Source organism: Pseudoliparis swirei, chromosome 17 (assembly GCF_029220125.1).
Source record: "Pseudoliparis swirei isolate HS2019 ecotype Mariana Trench chromosome 17, NWPU_hadal_v1, whole genome shotgun sequence".
Classification (NCBI taxonomy): Eukaryota; Metazoa; Chordata; class Actinopteri; order Perciformes; family Liparidae; genus Pseudoliparis; species Pseudoliparis swirei.
Genome location: NC_079404.1, coordinates 17,794,548 through 17,810,073, shown reverse-complemented (window position 1 = coordinate 17,810,073; position 15,526 = coordinate 17,794,548). Strand labels below are relative to the sequence as shown.

The 15,526-nt window shown below is 42.2% G+C and overlaps 1 protein-coding gene across 1 annotated transcript; it reads left to right on the top strand.

Annotated features, from left to right (window-relative positions):
* Positions 1-13,440: 13,440 nt before the first annotated feature.
* olig3 (oligodendrocyte transcription factor 3) lies at positions 13,441-14,954 on the top strand. Its single transcript, XM_056435994.1, has one exon. The coding sequence runs from the start codon at positions 13,441-13,443 to the stop codon at positions 14,326-14,328; it is 888 nt and encodes a 295-aa protein (XP_056291969.1). The 3' UTR covers positions 14,329-14,954.
* Positions 14,955-15,526: the final 572 nt, after the last annotated feature.

The following is a 15,526-nucleotide window of genomic DNA, read 5'->3' as shown; positions in this document are numbered from 1 at the left end:
TTATTCCTTTAAACACAGAGAAAGTTAAGTTTCAGAAAACAAAGCTCGCTGTCAGCTCGGCTTACAATATATATATATATATATATATATATATATATATTTGTTGTTGTTGTTGTATTTTTTAAGAAAAACAACTCCCTGCTTTTCTCATTCTGCACAACCCGTGGCGTGGAGTCGTTTTATAGAGGCAGCAGCAGTTTGAAACAACAACCATGACAAAACAGGCCCACAAAACAGAGGGAGAGAGAGAGGGACAGGCAGGGAGAAATAATGATGTGTGTGTGCGCGTGTGTGTGTGTCTGTGTGTGTGTGCGTGTGCATCTGTGAAAGAGTGTGAGGGAGCTAATAAAGTAATGTGATGGATGATCTCCTTTCTCCCAGAGGGACCAGCACCATGTAAATTGGCCCACACAATGCATTATGGATAAGGCAGTTGAGATTATAGCTTGTTAATGTGTCCCTCCCTCGTCCCCTCCCTCTCCTCTCTCCCCTCTCTTCTTGCATCTCCCTCCCTCCCCCTCCCTCTCTCCCCATCCCTCTGCTTCGGCTCGGGCAGAGACACGGTCACCTCATTGTCGGGGCGCGTGGGCCTTTGGTGCAGATGGAGAGGAGCTGTGCTGCAAGGGGTCTGCCAGGCTTAGTGGAGTAAATGTGTGTATCTGTGTGTGGAAGTTATATTATGTGGGGATTCAGTCACGTCACCAGGAGCTGCTCCCCACAGCGTAAACTGAGGGTTACGGTTTGTTCTTGTGACCGGATAAGGTTTAATATGTTGTCTTCAATGTAACAAAAGCCATTTTTTGTGTGGTGTTGTGAGTGTGAGAGACCGACAGCTAGAGCCATGCAGGCAGTCTGCAGAGACAGTCCGTCGGCAGGGGCCAGGGCTGTGGACATATGTCTCCTCCCTCCCTCCCTCACGCACCCCACCCCCCTACCAGTCCTCCTAAGGGGTTGCAAACCCCCCGAAACCTCCCTACGTCCACCTTTAACTCCCTCATCCGCCGACACTCCCCTCCCTCCATCTTGCAGGCCCATCCAGGGACCGGTCGGGCCATCTGTTGAAGCAGGACCAGAGGAGCTGGTCTGGAGTGAAACGGTACAGCATGGCGATCTGGATAGCCTGGCTGTCGCTTACGAGCAGGGGTATTGTGTGTGTGTGTGTGTGTGTGTGTTTCAGGGTTTCCCAGGGTAGATGTTCTCTTGCATATTTGTCCAACAAAAACAAATTGTTGTGTATTTTGGGACTTTCATCATTACGCTCGGTCGTAAAGCACCATACCATTAAAAACTGAGCTCATATACATTATTAATGAGAATATATCTATAAATATAAGCCTAATTTATAAGCCATTAAAGACTAATTTAATTGTTCCACACTGAGAGGTTTGTTTTGTGTCGAGTTGAATGGCGTCAGATTACCAGAGGAACCATGTAAAGGGATTTTCATTTCGCCACGTTAAGGATGCTGGGAATTTAGGAGTTACTTGCATATCATTTTAGATAGCTGCATTAGAGTTCGACCAAACATAAAGGGGACACCATTTTACTGCAGTGGAACATCTTTTTCAAGTACGGTAAGTTTTTAAGTCAAAGCGTTGATAGTTTCACCATCGACCAGGGAAGTAGAACATATGCAATCTGAAGTCAACGTTCAAAACCTGCCGCATGGTCCTTGACGTAGTCTAATAAACAAAGTGTACAGGAAGCAGCAAGAAGATGGCGGAACGATCCCACTGAGAGCGTAACACCTGCACACACTCAGCTCACCCAAACAGCTGCTCTCATCCACGGTGGTGTTTTGGAGATCTGCCGGTCTTTGTTTACTCTTCGTGACTTCAATGATCCGTGGGGCTCAGAAACCTCATTTAAATACCTTTTCATGGGCATGTGTAAGTATAGCTGTGGCATTGGACAGACTATCCTTTTCTAGATATTTAGATGTGTTTTCGATTAAAAAACATTACAAAACATTCTCACGTGCCACACAACCAGCAACGGGAAGAGAGAGATCCAAACACTTGCACACTGAAGTTTTAACGAATACTCTTAGATGAATCTGTCAATAATTTCCCATCTGCAATATGCCTGAAAATAATAATAAAAATATACAAATTGCATGTTTTCTGTCCAAAATTCAAAGAGATCAAATTTGTATGATGTAAATCAGAGAATAACTACAATTCGGGAAGCGGCAACCAGAGCACTTAACAACTGAGCTGTCAATTGACTAATCAATTAATCAGCTAACTGCTTCAGCACCAGACAAGTGTTTGACAAAGCAGGGCCGGTTCCCCACAACCTTGAAATGGGTTATAATGGGGGTTTGAATCACGTAGCGTGTTCCCGGCTCAGTGCGTCTTATTCGTTCTAGAGCCAAGCCAGCTTAGCGAGGTCTGGTGTGTGTGTGTGTGTGTTTGTGTGTGTGTGTGTGTGTGTGGACCCTCCGCGTCTGTGAGTGTGGGTGGTTGCCTCCACCCATTAGAACGGGTCATCTCTCTCTCATGGAGAGTTTTCACGGCTGTGGAGCGGATTAGGAGCAGGGAGAGAGGAGGAGGAGGAGAGAGAGGAGGAGAGATTATTGGGCAGGCTGGAAGAAGGAAGGTAGAGAGTGACAAAAAGAGAGCATTAGCATCTACACTTCAGCATTTGTTTGTGGTAGGCAGCGGACACTCATCGGGTTTACAGTGGGTTCAAATGGAGGAACAAGTGAATGTGGGCGTCTCATCACAAGAGGCCTTTTGACAAAGAAGAGAGTTGTTGGGTTAAAGAGAGACTATCCTAACACAGTTATAATTACTTATTTATACCACAACCCTTACAAACAGAGTAAATACAATTGTTTCCATCCATCTGTCAGGTTAATTCAATGCAAACATACGTTTGTGACCAAAAGCTGGCCTTAAGTTGTTCATGTTTTTGATGATTTATGCTTTGATTCAACGTTCAAGGCCAAAGAAATGCAACAAACAATCATCTACTAGTCTCACTCTCACGGTTATCCGTGTGTCCATGATATCTGTGAGGGTGAGAGGTACATGTTCTTCAAACTGAACAATTGCACATGTTATAGTGAATATGTTTAACATTACATGCTCTTAGTTTTAAACACTGTATTTTCATTCTAAAACATATAATTTACATATTTTCTTCGTGAATTTCATATTCTTGATGCTTGAAATTTGCTGTACTATTTGTATTTATTTTCTCTTGCTATATTTGTTGTAACCGTTACGCACCGAAATACCTTAAAAATCCCCCGACGACGGTCTAAAGACAGAAACGTATCTCCACATGAAGTTCATGGAAGTAAAGGACGATGTGCAGGAATTCTCTCTTCTCTTGCCTCCCTACGACACCTCAACCATCTACGAGAAAGATTATATGTATTGTATGAATAAATACACTTTTTAATAAACCTGTGTCTGATTTAGATTCCGAATCCGATATTTTAAAGGTTAACCATGATCAAAACTTAATTTATTCTTTATAGTAACACTTCCCGAGATTTCTGAATTTGTGTACTGTTTTTTTAAACATTTTGTTTTAACATTTTGATTCTGATCATTCCATTTTACTTTCTTTAATACATTTTCCCCCCAGATTTTTCTAACATTTATTTTGATTTTTAAAATCAACAAAACACACTGTGACACAAACAAACTAATCCTTAAGGGAGAACTAAAAATAGAATATACTTGGATGACCAAAAATTAACGGTATTGGTGTACACTTTTTATGTACTGTACATATCCATATCATATTTTACACATACAGTACATACGATACTTTCTTTTATATTATTTTAAATTCATCACATGCATGATAAACACAAGAACATCCTCCACACAAGCCCTAGTAGATGTTAGGCTGTATTATGAGTGCATGTACGCTAAACCATTTGCAGGTGCACCCTGGAAAGCTAATTACTGATCTGACTTTGGGGCCGAACATCCGATCAGAAAACATCAGTAGATAAGTTAAATATTTTAGGTTAAAACATAAATCACACAAGTTACCATATAGCTATAAGGACCGTCCTTTGAATCTCGAAAAAAAAAGAGTATATATAATAGAATTAGGCTTAATCTGTTGTTGCTGTCATGAACTAAAATATCAAAATAAGCCTCCAGTGTCTAATGCATCTCTAACCTCAGTGAGTTGGAGTCGAGTTATAAACTTCAGCTGTATCTTAACAAAGTGCGTAAAAGACATCAGAAAGCACCTGTCAACATGCCACGACATGTCACTGTAAAAACAGCCCTAAAGTGTCATCGTGTCCCGTCTCATACATCCATAATGAATTGCTGCTTTGAGAGTCAGAGATCCTTTAATGAGAAAATATTAACTTTCTTTATGGAATGTTTGCTTTGCATCTTCGTGGCTTTCTGAATGCAGCCTGAAGGCGATTAAACCGTAAAGCGAACCAAACATTAAACCAGACAAAGTTTCTCATTTACAATTAGAGTTTCCTAACTGCTGTCTTCCTCATTCACACACACACACACACACACACTCACACACACACCCACACACACACGAGGAACACCAGTCGCCAGTTGGTCTTAAAGAGGCAAATTCTTCCGCAGCATTTTCTCAACATCGTAAAGCGTCTGCCGTTAAAGCGATGTTTTTTCAATCCGTCTGCTCTCCCTGACACTTCCGCATAACGTTGGCGTTAGGTTGATTTGGGAGAATTTGCACACCATATGCTGCTGTGTCAAACACCTTCATTTAAGCGGGCTATGGCTCTGCATTCCCTAATAGCAGCATCATTGGAGCTTGTTTATCTAATGCGCCTGTTAATGTTATTTATTGAGAGTCTGCCCGCTACCCAGTTCCACCATGCATGCTAAGGAGACAGACATAAGATATGCAAATGCTAACGTCGGCCCAACTTCACGGCAGTAAAACAGAGCATTTGCATTTGATGTAGCACATAATAAACTGGTTATTAGCATTTTAAATGCGTCAAACAAACTTGAAAAATGTGGCCTGTGCTGGTGTGCTTTTTATTATTGCTGCGTGCAGTCAAAACACACACACACACACACACACACACATGACGCACACGCCTTCAAACGGCAACAGAAAAGTGTGCATTGAGCAGGCACATAAATATCAAATGTTCTGTACACGGGAGCAAACGGGTGTCACAAGGCGAAGCGTCACAGGACAGATGAAGCGTTTGATGAAGTTGTTTCTCTGTCTCTTTCTCTCTCGTGCCATAAAGTTTCTCTCGGAGCATAAAAATATGCAGACGGCTCATTTCATCGACGATTCATCCTGCAGGTTCCCAGAAAAGGAGGTCTGGTTTCAGCTTTGAGGAACAATCTGACTTAACAGTAACTACTGTGGTCTCTTGTGGCTAATGGAGTCAGAGAACGGTTGACCTTTGACCTTAGTGAAGCTCAAGGTCAACCCCCTGGAAAACTGATTCAAGGAAGTATGACACATGCTGCAATGGTACCATGGAAAGGCAGAGCACAGATCTATCTCATCTATTGCTTCAGTCCATCCGGGGAGAGGGATCCTCCTCTGTTGCTCTCCTCAAGGTTTCTTCCTTTTTTTCCTGTGAAAGGTTTATTTCTCTTTTTTGGGAGTGTTTCCTGATCCGATGTGTGAGGTCAAAGGTCAGGGATGTCGTATGTGTACAGATTGTAAAGCCCACTGAGGCAAATTCGTAATTTGTGATATTAGGCTATATAAAATCAACAAAATTGACCACACACATGCCTATACCAGCGTCATTATGGCTACACAACACATACGGCGTTGGATGTGTACAACCCGAGGGACAAAGGCAAATGAACGGTGAGAAAATGTGAGCGAGTGAGAGCTGAGCTCAGGGCGCAGGAGAGCTGAGCGGCCTGGGTTGGTTTTCATTAGCAGCTAATGATGTGATAATCTCCCTAACAGTAAGCAGGCCTCACACCCTGCAGGCTGTAACACTCCTCTAATAGAGTGTGTGTCTTCTTCTTCTTCTTCTTCTTCTTCTTCTTCTTCTTCTTCAGCTTCTTCTTCTTCTTCCTCCCTTCTGTGTCTCTATTCCCACATACATTGCATGTTTGTGATAGAGTACTGTATTTGTAAATGTGCACATAGTCACAACCCTGTGTGTGTGTGTGTGTGTGATGATCTTGCTCCATTAAGATTGAGATAGATGGGCACATTAACACACACACACACACATGCACACATACACACACACACACAGACACACACACAACCACAACCACACACGTGCACAAGCCAGATCCTAACTTTCCTCTCTACATGTAACCTCGCTCACACACACCCTCACCCCCACCACGCCATCCTAAATCCGACATGTTAATCTCTCTCCTTCTTCTCTCTCCTTCTCTCTCTCCTTCTCTAAAATGCACGCAAACATACTCGCTTTCATTCTCCGCTTGCAGAGACCCCTGCTTCATTTTCTGGTCATGTGCACCCATTGCGAGGGGGCGAAGCGGACACAAAGTGACACAGGGAGCAGCATGGGGAGGAGAGGGGGGCGCGGCTGGAGCTGCAGCCTGAAAGGAGGCGATGGGAGGTGTCCGATTGTCCCGCGCTGAAAGGGACAGTTAAAAGGAGAACCTTGTTGCAAAAGCTGGTGGGCCGGGCTGGAGGCTAGTTAAGTGCTGGTGGTGTGTGTAACGGTGTGTGTGTGTGTGTGTGTCTTTGTCTGCTTGTGTCTGAGTGGAGTCCACTGAGGAGGAGGAGGAGGAGGAGGAGGGTGACTGATGACCGAAGTGAGGATGATCCTGGAGACGATGGTTATACACGTAAGAGGAATAGTTTGCCATTTTGGGAACATTTTTGACATCACTCTTTTCTATATGTCGGTTTAAAGTGATAAAGCTGGAACCGCTCAGCTGGTTAGCTTAGCTTAGCATAAAGACTGGAAACAGGGGCAACAGCTAGCCTGGCTCAACAGCATCTGCCTCTAAAGCTCACTCATCTACATGTTATTATTGTGTGTTTAATTTGCATATAAATGACGAAGAAAAGTGTGGAAGACACGACAATAAGCCGTTTTACAGGGTTTAAGTTCAAAACTATTTTGAGGCTCCGAACAGTTGCCAGGCAACCAGCGGAGAATCCAGAAAGTTCGAAGCCGTGGCCGACACATAACCTCCTGTGAAATGGTGAAACAAGGTTTTTACACTTCAGATTAAACAAAACGAGTTATTTATTTCCATTTGTTTCCAGTCTTTGTGCGAAGCTATTTGCTGCCAGTGGCGTCATATTCACAGTCAAGAGTGGTGTCGATCTTCTCGTCTTATAAGAGAGTTTACATTATACTTATGTGTGATGATGAAGATGCAAACCTCTCTGTTTGAAACATTTCACTCCATGAAAAGGGGAAAACGATTCTAGCTGAAGAGAGACGTTTATCTTTGGCCTAAATTGGTCAAATCCAATGTGATCTCACCGGATTGCGTAAAATGAGCACAACCTGTAAACAGGTGGGTCGAAAATGACCTTGAATCTGGATTTAAGAGCTTTTGCATCTAAAGGTGAGAAAGCAAAGATTAAAAACTAAACTAAAAACAAAACATTTCTCATTTCAAAAGAGCCATTTAGGAAATACACACACCTCGAGCGGTGCATCCAGATGTAAAAACAAATAAGACAGAAAACTTGTTTCTGTTTGATAAAACTCATCATCAACATGCTTCAGAGCGCTTTGAGATCTCAGATTGTTATCAGAGCGTGTTCAGACAGAGAGCAGTAAACATGAAGGTATGTTTCTTCATTACGGGAATGTTAATTTGACTTGTTTTTGCCTAATTAACGCCGATGTCTTCCAAGAACAAAACAGCCCCGCAAATAATAATTAGGAACTCAATATTCATGTTGGTGGAGATGGTTGTGAGGGCTGTAATTAATGAGCTTTTAATTGTCTGATCGTCTCCTTAATTAAAGGCTCGCTATAATTTGAAGGTTTGTTTACTTTTACACCAAAAAAAGGATAAGAAAGACAGAAATCTTATTGGTATTCTCTTTCACACAGAATGTAGCCAAGGAAAGAAAAATAAGACTTTTCAAAGTTAACCAAACATTTCTGAGAGGTGCAGTACGTCTTCTTACTTTTCATTGCTTTATTTGAAAATAAATGAATCTCAGAGCTACTTTAGACGAAGGCTGGAACGCCAATACTCCCGTTGCTGTCTTCCATCTGCTGTTGGGATGCTTCAACCTTCGTGAAATCTCTTTTGGTGACACTTCAAACTGGTTTGATGGCATCTTTGACGGGTAAAATGAAAGCAGTACAGCCATGCATTTGGCATAATATACTGTAGAACTGATTAGAAAAAAAAGGCATCATGTTCATATTTTATATCATCTTAAAATAAACGAACAGAACTCACTGCACCAACAAAAATACAAAGAACAATATAAAAATAAATGCTTTATATATGCATATTTCTGAGCTGTGACTTATTGACTTTATTCCATAACATAGTTACACATAGAAAAAACTAAATAAACAGAAATAAAGTACACATTAAATACAATGAAGTGATGAGTAAACAAATATCAGAATAAATATTAAGCATTATATCGTTTATTGTCTCCTCACCTTGTAATACAAAGTTTCTGTATTTCTGCTTCCCTGCTCCTCTTGGTTCCTCAGTTATTTCAATCATGGCTCAAACTTTATTTGAATTCATAAGTTAATGAGACCATCTTAAACAATTCTGACGATTTAATTTAATGCCACTATTATTTTGGAGACGTTTTATTACTCATAATTGTACTTTGCAGTACTCATAACCTCTGATTGTCAGACTCGAGTCCTCCATATGGTTTTTCTTGTCTCTAAAACACCAGCATTTAGTTGATGGTCAACACATAAAGAAACATATCTCATCGACTTTCATGTACTTTTAACAAAATTGCCTGCAATATTTAGAACAATGCTTTTTAGAATAGTATTTTAACAGCTCCTAATTGCCAAAGATAACCAAAAACAGTAACTGAAACTAACCAAAATCTCTAGATTTGACAATCATTTCCAAAATATGTGTAAATGCACCGAATAATATTTGACTTTAAAAGCAACCTTGACACCTTTCTGCTGCCAACTTGACCTTGTGACCTCCGAGTGATGGCGAGACCGCCGCCTACCGTCTACACCTGCTGCTGGAGTGACGCATCCATTGACTGTTTACTGCCCTCAACGTGTTAGAGGGGGACTATGCACTGCTTTAAGCTGACGGGAGGCGGGCTCTAAGGACTTGAGGTTTACATGATGTAGAGAGTTACTTTCAGGAGTCATTAAGGTTCCTCGGAAGTCATATGAAGAAGACCGTTCTTTAAGACGTTAAAGTGATTTAAAGTAATCATGCATGAATATTTACTCTTAACATGTGATTTACAACCCTAATTATTAATCAGTAAAATGAGCAACTTTTATAACAAGTGTACAGGATTGAATATAAACTAATGAGACCGTGGTAATAACAGCCTCTCGCCACTTTGAGTGAGAGAATCAGTATTTCTCCAAAGGACGACAACATTTCCCATACAACCATCACTTTCTGTCAATAATACTTTGTTGTTTGATTCATTTGTGCTCAAAGAATATCTCCTGGTCATATAAATGCCGTCTTAGGAGTCGGGACCTCCCCAAGATGTTAAAAAGATTAGGAAAGTGGTGGAAAAACCTTTATGTTGACCCTAATAAAATGTTTTTTTATTTGTGTAATCTTTGTTTATTCAACCGAAGAGTGCACGGTGCCTGATAAAACAACAACAAATGAGTATTGCAAGTAGACATTGCTTTAATTGGGTCAAAATATCAAAAATGATGGTGACAAACGGTGTGTATTACAGTATTTGGCCTGAATTAATATAAATTATTTAACCTAAGAGTTGCTTACATATTGGAGGAGCACAAGACATTCAATCAGCAATCAGGAACACAGAGTGAGATGTACACCGTTCAAAAGTTTGTGGTCACCCAGTCAATTCAATTTCCCATGAAAACTCACACTATTATTTATCAAATGAATTGCAAAAGGTTAGAAATAATGATTTTTATTTGGAATATTAATTTTGTTCTTCAAACTTCAAGCTCAAAGGAAGGCCAGTTTTATAGCGTCTCTCTCCAGCATAAGTGTTGCTAACAAAAAAAGGGATTTCAAGGGATTTCTAAGCCTCCATTAGTCTTCTAAGGCAATAACACAATGTAGTATTGAACATTGGAGATGGGCCTCTATACACCTTTGTAGATATTTTATTAAAAAACAGACATTTCCACCGAGTCATTTACCACATTAACAATGTATAAAGTGTATTTCTGATTAATTTAATGTCAACTTCATTGCAATAAACAGTGCTTTTCTTTAAAAAAATAAGGACATTTCTAAAATAAAATAAAAGGTTCTAAGTGACCCCAAACTTTTGAACGTTAGTCTAAGATCTAAAGGCTTGATTATATAACAGATTTCCTCCATAATAACACTTTGACTATGTCAAAACAACCCATTGTATTGGGTGGTGTTCTTCTCTTGGATATGTAAACCCAGTTTTGACTCAAAGTTTGACCCATTTTCTATAACTGTCCTTTTCCTGCCCAGGAAACTGATGTGAGAGGGCAGCGAGCCACATGTGAAAGAGAGAAAGATTGATGAAAGACAGAAGAGACGAAGCAGGAAGAAACTGGAGAGAAGAAAGAGTGTGAGAGGGAAAGAGATAAAAAAAAGAAGATAAGAACAGAGGAATAAAAGGAAAGCGAGGAGATTATACGCGGTGAAAAGAGCACATTAGGGGCGACCTGTTGCGACAGTAGTGTGGAGAACGGTGAATAACTGCTTCCACTTAGACCAGTGTCCCGGTGGTGTGGAGCCATGGACTCACACACTCAACACAAATACATAAATCAAGCAAAATACATGAATTCAAAGGCATGTGTTCCTGCACTAACTGATACCTGACACACACACACACACACACATGCTCACATACCTCCTCGTGAGCTCTCCTCTGTCCGTCTCATTCACATTTCTCCACATTGGCCGGATTAGGAACACTTTCTCTTGGGTGTGCGAGGCTGCCCCGCACACAAAGAAACACTTGGGGACAGGATTAGTAGGCTTACAGCGGATTCACATATGTCCAGTTCAAGCAATTGGTATTCAAAGCTTTGCACGTTCAAATGCCACCAAGAGAGAGCAAAGCCGACCAGCGCTTTCCTTTGCATTGGCAGCACCTTTATGAGAAGGGCTCTTTTGCGGGGGCCAACAATGAGGCCGTGAATACACATTTTTACTGTTCTACCAGGGGGATCTCATTGGAGAAGGAGAGAGCAGCGAGCAGAGTTGGAGACAGACTTTATTATCCCAGTTTGAAGTGCAGTGTGTGTGTGTGCATGTGTGTGTGTGTGTGTGTGTGTGTGTGTGTGTGTGTGTGTGTGTGTGTGTGTGTGTGTGTGTTTGCGGGTGGATGGAAGGATAGACAGATGGATGGATGGAGGGATGCTGAGGTGCTGGTCAGGGGAAGAGTGCTTCAGTTACTTCCACATGTTATTGTTTAGCTCTCTAGTTCCTCCACTCCGCCTCCACCCAACAGACCTGGAGGAGGCTCTTTAGAGTGGAGAGAGCGCTCTCAGCAGCTCAATATAGACAATACCGACTCACTTTTAAGTGTGCACAAAAACACACCTTCTGAGATCTGTCTGTTCGCGTGATGAATCTATAAAATATGATAAAGTTGTATATAGATATATGTTGCTTATTGGGAAAACCCCATGGATTATTTCAATATATTATGTTTCTCATGTTTAAATATTTAAAACTTGTTCTTAGTTTTTGTAGACAGTTTTTATGAGCGGGAATGAAGGGTTTACAACAAATTTCCTCTTGAGGCACAAGTAAAGTGAAAGGATATAATGACTGCATCGTGAGTCTTTTTTTTAATACAACATTTTCATTGTCATCTATTTTTCTATTCAATTAATTACTTTTTCAATTCAATTAAGTTCATTTTGTATAGCCCAATATCACAAATTACAAATGTGTCTGTCAGTACATCCCTGTCCCAGGACTTCAACATCGGATCAGGAAAAACTCCCAAGAAATAGAAAAAATAGCTTTCATGTGGGAAAAAGGGAAGAAACCTCCAGGAGAGCAACAGAGGAGGATCCCTCTGGACAGAAGCAACAGATGTCATGTGAATACTATTTATCAGAATAAAGTTTGTTTAAGCTATATCCTATATTTAATCTTTAGGGATAACATATACAAAATACAGGCTGACACATCTCATGTGAATAATAATGAAGAAATTAAATGAAGGATAACCCTTCTGTCATGGAAGCGATGAGAAGTTGTGTGAAGGCGCAGACGTGAGGCCCGCATGCTGCCATATGGACAGCAGAGTGCGGAGTGCCGGAGCGGGCATGTTACCTCGGTCCCAGCGGAGGCCGCGCACCCCTGTGGCCGCGGGAGCCGCTGAATGGGAAAGCAATTTCCTTCCCATTCCTCCCGGTTCACTCCGGCAACAGCGGCCGAACCGAGACGTTGGTTTCAGATTCCGATAAACACCCACAATGATCACTGTGTGTAGGAGACTGGAAGTTTGAACAGATTACATATTTCATCTATTTTAAAATATGTGAAAGAAAAAAAGCATGTACTGCGCGAGGCTATAACAATGATTGTTGTGCGTAAATGTCCTATTACGCAGCGAGGTAAAACCAATATAGTGTTTCACTTTTTAAATAGTAGGTGTACAGGAGGCTCTCCAAACAACTTATATATGAAATGTATAGGTTTGACAACATTGTATAAAAGAATCAATTTTCAAACTGACCAGTTTGTTCCAGGAAGAGCAACTTTCTGATCCACGAGAAGAGAGGACAAGAGAAAGAGAAGAAGAGGAGGAGGAGAGAAAAAAGAAGAGAAGAAGAAGAAGAGGCGAACTGTGCCCCCCAACGGTGTCTTGACAATGGCAGTGAATGGCTGCGCGCCGCGGTCACTGGGACAGTCAAAGCACACCGCCCCCTTTCCAACGGGCACGTCATCCCACTAACTATAGGCGTTATGAATAGGAAAGCCGCTTTTGTTTCCCCCGCAGATATAAAAAGCCTCTATCGATGTACTCCTCACCGCCGACACACAGAGAGACAGATGAGAGGAGATAGAGAGAAACCAGAGGAAAGAGAGGGAAGAGAGGAAAGAGAGCGAGTCGGCTGAGGCAAAGTGGACTCTGATGTGATAAGAGGGACAGACGCGTGGGGCAGGACGGATACCGGACAACATCAGAGGACCAGGAGGACTGAGGGTTCCAGAAAGAGAGAGAGAGGAACAAGAGAGAGTGCAAGTGAGAGAGAGAGAGAGAGAGAGAGAGAGAGAAAGGGGGGGGGGGGTGTTGAGAGAGAGGGGGGCAGCCAGCAGCGACCTCCTACAACAACCTCGGAATCGAACCCATAAAATGAATTCAGACTCCAGCCAAAGCAGCAGAGCCTCTTCCCCGGACATGGACGTCATGTCTCTCCGAGAGCACCACCCACACCACCATCACCACCTCGTAGGCTCCTCCGTGTCCTCGTCTACGCAGAGCGCAGAGCTGCGCCAGAAGCTGAGCGCCAGTGATCTCCTGAGGTCTGGAGACCCCAAGTCAGTCGAGAGCAGCAGCAGCAGCAGCAGCAGCGACAGCAGCAACAACTTCAAACTAAAGAAGCCAGTCACCGAGGAGGAAATGTACCATCTCCGTCTCAAGATCAACGGCCGGGAGCGCAAGCGCATGCACGACCTCAACTTAGCCATGGACGGTTTGCGCGAGGTGATGCCCTACGCGCACGGGCCCTCGGTGCGGAAGTTGTCCAAGATCGCCACGCTGCTGCTCGCCAGGAACTACATCCTGATGCTCAACAGCTCCTTGGACGAGATGAAGCGGCTGGTGGGGGACATTTACGGAGGGCACAACTCAGCTTTCCACTGCGGCACCGTGGGGCACGCCGCCGGTCCCGGTGGACACCCCGGGGGCCCCGTGGCTGCAGCAGCTGCCGCCGCCGCCGCTGCAGCCGCCGCTCATCAGGTGCACCAGGTGCACCCTCTCCTCGGGAGCGCGCTGACGACCTCCACGTCCTCCACGCTGTCGAGCTCGCTGCCGGGGCTCACGTCCATCCGAGCACCGCACGCGCTGATGAAGAGCTCCGCGGCTGCGCCTCAGCCCCTGCAGCTGGGCCCCGGCTTCCAGCATTGGGCCGGACTGCCGTGTCCCTGCACCATCTGCCAGGTGCCCGTTGCGCCACACATCCCCATCACCACTGCCGGCCTCACGAGACTCACAATGGAGGGCAAGGACCTGCTGAAATGATGTCTGACAGACACGCGGAGACTGAGAGATGTTTGTAAATAGATAATTCAGGGCATGAGGGTGGATTTGGCATCACGTGTGCATGTTGGTATTTAGTCTGTTTTCTTGTTGGGCGTATGAGAAAGAAGAAAAAAAACATTTCCCCTCCTTGCAACAAGGACTTTATAAAGACTGATTAATTTGCCAATTGAAGGTGAAAAAAAAGGAAAACAAGTTGTGTGTCACGCAACAAGAAGCCACAATCCTCTCGTATCTGACGTCACACCCCGGTGTGAGAGGTGAAGGAGGCTGCATGGACGTGTTTGATTTTATTTGACTTTTTTAAATTTTTATTTATCATGCAGGCATCATTTTGTGAAAACGAAGAATGCGCTCTGTGCCTTGTACCAAGGATTTAAAACTTGAGTTGTAAATGAAAATAATGGCATTCATGTGTTATTGGCTAAAATGACTGCGCGGAAATTTGTTTTAAAATTCTTTAGATTTATTTTCATTTCGTGACTCACTGTATGTCCACATGCTTTTGTTATTTCTTCTCTCTTATTTTTTGTTGCATGATGTTATAATTATCACAGCATGATTGTTTTTGCTGAACTGAATTTTGTTATGCCCAGAGACCCCGTGTCTTTATTTTTGTAAATTGTTGATTTATGACATATTTATTATCTCCCAGCGTCCCTGGATGAAATTTCAATAAAACTGAAATTATGGATCATATCTCACTGTCTTCTCCTCTTTTTTTAAAGGCACTCTTAAACACTCACGAATAATATGTGTCATATCAATCATTTACATTTCATAACGTCTAGGAGGTACATTTGAACTTTTAATTTATTTGTATTTGAGGTGTACAAACTTGGTTTATTTTCCAAATTGAAGTCAACGTTTATACCCAAAAATATATTAGTTTATTTCAGTCAAAGCATATTACATTATCTCACATTTTCAGTTAAAAACAATTAGAAATATGTTTGACAATTCGGATTAAAGACATCAGTATATAAAAAGTAAACAATGTGTTAACTTTCACAGACTCGTTCTACTAATTAAATGAAATAAATATTTACATCTAGCATACTTTTTTTTTGCAAAGAAATCAGACTGAATAAGTAAAGATGAAACAAATGTAAAAAATGTTTGTCATATAATTATTCGAACCATAATATAATTGTTTTTGGGTATGAATGAGAATGAGCAC